The sequence below is a fragment of the Olea europaea genome, chromosome 18 (genome assembly GCF_002742605.1).
Source record: "Olea europaea var. sylvestris chromosome 18, O_europaea_v1, whole genome shotgun sequence".
NCBI classification, from domain to species: domain Eukaryota; kingdom Viridiplantae; phylum Streptophyta; class Magnoliopsida; order Lamiales; family Oleaceae; genus Olea; species Olea europaea.
This window is the reverse complement of record NC_036254.1, coordinates 5274859-5281259: the sequence shown is the minus strand read 5'-3', so window position 1 is coordinate 5281259 and position 6401 is coordinate 5274859. Positions and strand designations below refer to the sequence as shown.

Below are 6401 nucleotides of genomic sequence, written 5' to 3'. Positions count from 1 at the left end.
ATTGTCATTTTAAAATGGATTCCCAAATTTTAACATTATTATCTCGTGAAGGCATGTTAACCATAAAATTTCCGATAACTTCAAGTTACTTCATTAACAAAGTCAACCTTGGGGATGTGGTAATTGTTTTTAAAGTCAATGGTCAAATTTTCTATCTAAAAGTCTGTTCTGTTCAGGAGTAATTTTGAGAATTGATTTTTTGACCGTTAGAAGAAAAGTGGAGTCCACCTATGAGAGAAGAAGTCAAATATGACGGCTGAAATAGTGAAATTACGATCAAAAATCAATTTTTTGGGAGAAAAAATCACTACCAAATATGCTCTAAATTTTGACGGAATTCTTCGTCTTTTAAGGAGAATTTGTGTTTTTTTAGAAGCCAATTGCTTTTAAAAGGCGATAAGATGGAGATTTTGGCATTATTTTGGTCAAAAAGTGCTTCTCGTTCAAAGATAGGTACCTCGAGTCTAGTAACTAGGATTAAAATAATATAACTCTAGCATTTTTGAGTAATGTTTCATAATTCGAGAAAGGATTGTGGCAAGAGAGAGTAATAGATAAGATGATTGCTACTACACATTGGCGTGGTACAATTTATGTGTTAGCGGCAATGACTTCGATGAGCTAGTGAAGTCCATTCGGAGTCGTGCAGATTAAGCATTATGGGGCACCACTGATAAAGACGTTGCTGGTGGAAGACTCAGAATAGTACTCTTCCTTCTGTGATCAACATAAAATTTGGTTTAGTTGTGCTGTGTTACTTTCCGTAGTCGGCAGAGAAAAAATCAAACTTTCTCATACCCTCGACTTTCGAAAAGTGTATAGCATAACTTTCCTATTCTCCATTAAAACACGTAACAGTAGGATTCAAACAATATATACTGTGAAAAAAGAAATAAACACAAATTCTAAAACCATTAAATCAATCTTTCAAAATCAGTACTGTAGTTCAATTGGACTTGGGATTGTATTATCCGCAAAACCCTTTTTCATGCGTTGTTTGGATGCCGATTTCCAAGCTAAACAGACATACAGAGGCAAAAAACTTTTCGAAATAGAGTATGAATAAGAGTTAGCAGAAAAGGATACACTTATCCTGCTTTTGTATTCAAGATATTGGTGGTAGGCACTGATACTAGTGCTAATAAACCAAATGTCCATGGAAAATAGTTTTTACTAATAAAGTCCATGAATAGCAATGAATTAGGTGAGTATTCTGATAAATTATTAGTAACTTTTTAGGATGATTAGTACTGAGTCACACAGAATATGTGGTTAATAAATAGGTAATAATTGTTAATGTGTGATTGAAATTAATGTTTGAATTTAACAAGTAGAAAAATAACTTTCAAATTTACACGAACATAGACTAAATCTTGCACTGAATAATTGGTGTCGGCTTTAAGAATCATTTTTCACTACTTAGTTTTATTGCTAAATTTTGTCAAATTAGTTTTAATCTCCTAATATATGCTAGTGAGACGACTGCGTTATCTATTATGATCAAGTCCCTCTTTACGTCTACACAAAGCATGCCATAATCACTAAAGTCTTCCTTCCATCAATTTACTCGCAATCAGTGTCAACTCGCCTCCTTGGTGCATATTCACGTCTCCAAAATTCATGATTAACCAAAAACCTTATTATATTGAAATGAAGCAGCTTTACAACTCTTAAAAAGTTCCACCCTGTGGTGTTAATTAATATAAATTATGGTATAGAACAAGATCTAATCTATGATAAACTAACTGATGTCTTTCAATTAATAGGAAGCACCATAGGCAAAAATATAAAATAAAATCCTGTAATTCGAGAGTTTCTTATGTAATTTTTTTCCATGAATTTGACTCTGCTTCTACCTTTAAACTCATCTTTGTTGGCCAAAATTTGAGGAATAAGATTAGCTGCCTTTCACGAGTACAATCATGAAATTTAGTTTACAAATCCTAAGTTTAACACTTAGGAGCGACAGAGTTATCTCTTAAAAGCAGTCAAGTCAACCTCAAAAGAACAATAACAACCTCATCAAAACAAGATTATCTTTCAGACTCACCGGGAAACTTGCAACCTCTCAGACTAAGTGGCTGTTGCCCTCTGATTGAACTTCATTGGTAGAAAAATGGAAAGAGGATAAAGGACTACCTAATCATTAAATTGAATTTCAGCTGTCGGCTTCTGACTTTAGAGAGTCTGGATCCAAGTTACAGACGATATCCATTTGGCTCTTATCTGGGATCTTCTCTTTCCATACTCTTGTGATTTGGAACTGGCAGCAGATTATTCATATCAGAACATTGTTTAAGGGTTGATAAACATCCGGGGTTCAAATAAGCTCACATTTGAACTTGGGGCCAATGTTGGCAAAGTCACTGGTGAAACATTATCAGGAAGGGAGTAAAAAGAGCGCATTTCAATAGTATCTACAGTGGCTGCAATTCCTTCTTGTGAATGATGGATCTACATAGAAAAGAACTAAGATTAAGCTCAAAGGTAGCACTTAAGCAAACAATATTATTTCTTTGGTAATCTTTACATATGGATATAGACGAGCTAATACATACATCTTCTAATAGAAATTGATCAAGTCCAGATTTTTGTCTAGGATCCACAGCAGCAAGCTTCGTGGACAAAAACTTCACAAACAAGAAATTCAGCATTCATGTCAGTATTGTTGTACTTGGCTTTGCATAGCAGCACAATGATCGGCAACTAGTTTTTCTAAGTTAATCGAAGATGCCGGCAAGGATGGGAGCCAGTGGCTACATGTGATTGAATTGATGGTCATTTCCACTACAGGCAATCACTATAACCCCCCAGAGAGGGGATAAGGCTAAGCAGATTGTGCTATCTACCTATCTTTGGCGAAGTAATAACTCTGGACACTGCTAAAGATTTTTAGATTGGATATAAAATTGAGTTAACTAGGAAATGAGCTGCCACAGAGCTATCCTATAATCAGTCAGACACAATTTCTCTCAATGCCAAAAGGAACATTCTTTTAATGAATTTTAGTATCCCTCATAAAGGCCTAGTAATGATTCGGACACGTTAGCATTTCAGAGAGTGTTGATGCCTAATCTTTGGATCTGAGAGAGCATACCTCAACCTGATGTTGCAATGATAATACATAATTGATAATCTCATCAAGCATTATTGCCTTCCCAGTGATCTGAAAGGAATGCGCCAATTGTTAGTTACGTTAAAAATGAAGGATCTCCGGGGAAGTCCTTTCTAAGTTCACCTTATCGCATCCAGGAACAAGATCTTGAAGAACTTTCATTCGTTCGCTTATTCTTTCTCTTCTAATCTGCAACACCCGCATTGAGATTAACCAATCTACAAAGTAAATGTGTAAAATCAAGAAAATAGAAAAACATCAAGTAAATCATACTCTTTCAGCAAGACTGTGTGCGCTAGTTGCTTCGCCTCGTTTTGCCCTCACCTGTACGTGATCTTTGTTCCTATCTTCTGTACTATTCGTTGAACATATTGTGGCATTGGGAGCTTTCTTACTATTGGACTTGTGTATAGATCTTTTTCCAACTATTTTACTGCAACTTTTGGCAACTGATTTGTGTGCTAACTTATCCTCATCTTCATATTCAGCAATTTCATTCCTCACGTGCTTAACGTCTGAATTCTAATCATAAGAACAGCAAATTATAAGATTGTCTTCAGGCGAAAATCAATTTAACAAAGAAATACAGAAGTATACAAAGATACCAAGGAAATTGATGAAATCACTAGAGAGTGTCTAACCTCTGCGGGAGTTAACCCAGATGCATCATCAAATCTCTTCCTTTTCTTATCATCGGGCGAAAGGTTCAAGCTATGTCTCTGAAATCTTTCTTGAAATTGCACACTACCACAACTGGTACTTAAAGATCTACACCTAGCCTCGTGACCCCTTCCTGCAGAGGAGCAATTGGATGGATGAACAGAATCAACAATTTGAGGGGTGTTGTTCTGATAAAACAAGCCGCCATTCTTGACACTTCCACTGCCAAAATCAGCAACTTTAGGCTCTAGCTCAACGACATCGCCATCTAACTGATATTGGAAAATGTAGTTCTCACTACTCCATACTCGATTTTCTGGCACATCACTATAGGAGCTTCTATTGACCTGATCACAATAAGCAACTGAAGTTTGGGTTTCCTCTTTCTGCAACAGGTAAACTAGTGAATTTGGATTACCAATGGAACATACAGGCTCTCCAACCAGAAGTTCATCATTAAGCACTGAACCCATTGTCATTCCAAGAATTTCACCAGTGTTCGATATCACAGAATATGAACCATCCAGATGGTTTTTATCTGTGCTCTCAACCTTCAATTCAAGAAAAGAACTACAATAAAAAAAACAAATTAGGAGATAACAATTCCAATTGAAAGTATTGAACTGTCAATAGAAGTCTGTAAGAACATTATTACAGAATATTATGGAGGGTTTGACTATTAGCTGGAAAAAGAATCTGTTATAGAACTGACTAAGCAAGGAACAAACATCTTTGGCAGCTTTATCAAGCCCAGAGAAGGTGAAAGAGAAAAAGAAATTACACAGTTCCGATATTTATCGATACATCAAAGAGAAAAGAATCCAATGCAATTTAACACAATCAGCTCTTAAACTCTAAAACCCTAGAAAATCCAATTCTCAGCAGACTGCGAGAGTTCTTTTTATTTTTTATTTTTTGGTTTCTATAACATGAGAAAATGTAAAAAAACTATAGGTATTCATTAATTATTTTATGCAAATAATGATAAAGAATAAACTGATAATAGTAGTAAACCTTCAAAATGCGAAACCAAGAATTTTTCTAGAGATGGAGAAGCGAAGTTTCCAACGATTTTCAGAATAATTTCTGTAGACTATGAAATTACAAATGGTAGACCAAATGGGGTTTGAGTATTCTTGACAAATTTCTCCGGAATATTTAAGGGGACTTGTTCATTAGAATTTTATAGAATTTTGGCGATTTAAAATGTCTGTATTTATTTGAGATTTTTAAAATTTCTTTACGTATATTCAATTGGGATTTTTTAAAAATATTTTTAAAAGTTATGGGATATTCGTTGGATTTTTTTAGAATTATATAAGTCGTGGACTTGAAGTATTTAAAAAGAGAGTGACTTTTCCAAAATTCTTTATTTATTGGACTTCTGGAGACTTTTTGGTGAAAATTTTAATTAGCAAGTTTCAAAGAAAATCTCTTGTATATTCTGAGATTTGTGAGGATGTCGAAACCAAAATAACATCTTTTTCTTTTAATTTTATGATTTTTTTCATATCTCTTTTACTCGTAATCAATTTATGATTATTCTATATATAAATAATTACTTTTGAATTAAAATTATATGTAATTGTTTCAAAACGTGAAACTCAATGTAATCGATCTATTCTTTATCCTTTCCTTTTCTTTTCTTTAAAAAAAAAAAAACAATTTATGTTCTTAGAAAATTATGTCAAATTCATGAAAAAATTTTAATTATGTTCTTAGAAATTGATGTAAATTTTTATTATTATTTTATTTGAGCCAATTGAAGGCTAGATGACTAGTGACTTTAACGAAAAAAAACTTGTTGGCATTATAGTTCTCAAAAATGTTAATTCGATAATAAGAAATATTGTAATTTTTAAGGTTAATAATAAATTTGCAAAATAAAAAGTCTTTAAATTCTTTAATCAAAATCTACAAAAGTCCATTAAAAACTTTTATTACCTCTTAATAAATTTATAGAAATCTATAAAATTCACAAAAGAAAAACTTGTTGGCATTATAGTTCTCAAAAATGTTAATTCGATAATAAGAAATATTGTAATTTTTAAGGTTAATAATAAATTTGCAAAATAAAAAGTCTTTAAATTCTTTAATCAAAATCTACAAAAGTCCATTAAAAACTTTTATTACCTCTTAATAAATTTATAGAAATCTATAAAATTCACAAAAACCGTCCACTTAAAAATGTATATAAAAGTCTTTAAAAATTCCAATTGAATACACTCTCTTAGATTTTGGTTAAATCCACTAATAGCCATTCAAATTTACACTTAGCGTTATTATGACTACCGATTTTGATCTTGTTTTATCATTGCCATCCAACTTTATACATAGTACCATCACAGCCACCTAATTTAATTTAATTTTATTATGGTTACCCAATTTCATATATCGTTTAACGATGGCATCCAATTTCATATAACGTTTCACCCTGTTAACCCAACTTCTCTTCACCCTTTTTGCATTATATATATTAAATAAATTTGAAAAAATAAAATAAAAACTTATTTTTAAAAAATAAAAATAAAATAAAAGCTTATTTTAAAAAAAAGTTACTTTACAATAAAAAAAAAAAGAATAAAAATAAATTAAAAATAAATGTTACTTAAAAAATAAAAAAAAA

General features: G+C 32.1%; 1 protein-coding gene across 5 annotated transcripts; it reads right to left on the bottom strand.

Annotated features, from left to right (window-relative positions):
* Positions 1–2022: 2022 nt before the first annotated feature.
* Positions 2023–4937, bottom strand: LOC111367264. 5 transcript variants are annotated; one of them, XM_022988036.1, is made up of 8 exons: positions 4790–4937; positions 3757–4345; positions 3389–3637; positions 3239–3304; positions 3098–3166; positions 2559–2630; positions 2335–2454; positions 2023–2263 (listed from the first exon to the last, which is right to left on the bottom strand). In XM_022988036.1, exons 2-8 carry the CDS (start codon positions 4252–4254, stop codon positions 2159–2161), a joined length of 1179 nt encoding a protein of 392 aa, XP_022843804.1. In that variant the 5' UTR covers positions 4255–4345; positions 4790–4937; the 3' UTR covers positions 2023–2158. The 5 variants fall into 5 exon arrangements, with proteins under 5 accessions (XP_022843804.1, XP_022843805.1, XP_022843806.1 ...); XM_022988037.1 differs by having other exon boundaries at positions 3757–4326; positions 4790–4933; XM_022988038.1 differs by lacking the exon at positions 4790–4937 and adding an exon at positions 4431–4702 and having other exon boundaries at positions 3757–4326.
* Positions 4938–6401: the final 1464 nt, after the last annotated feature.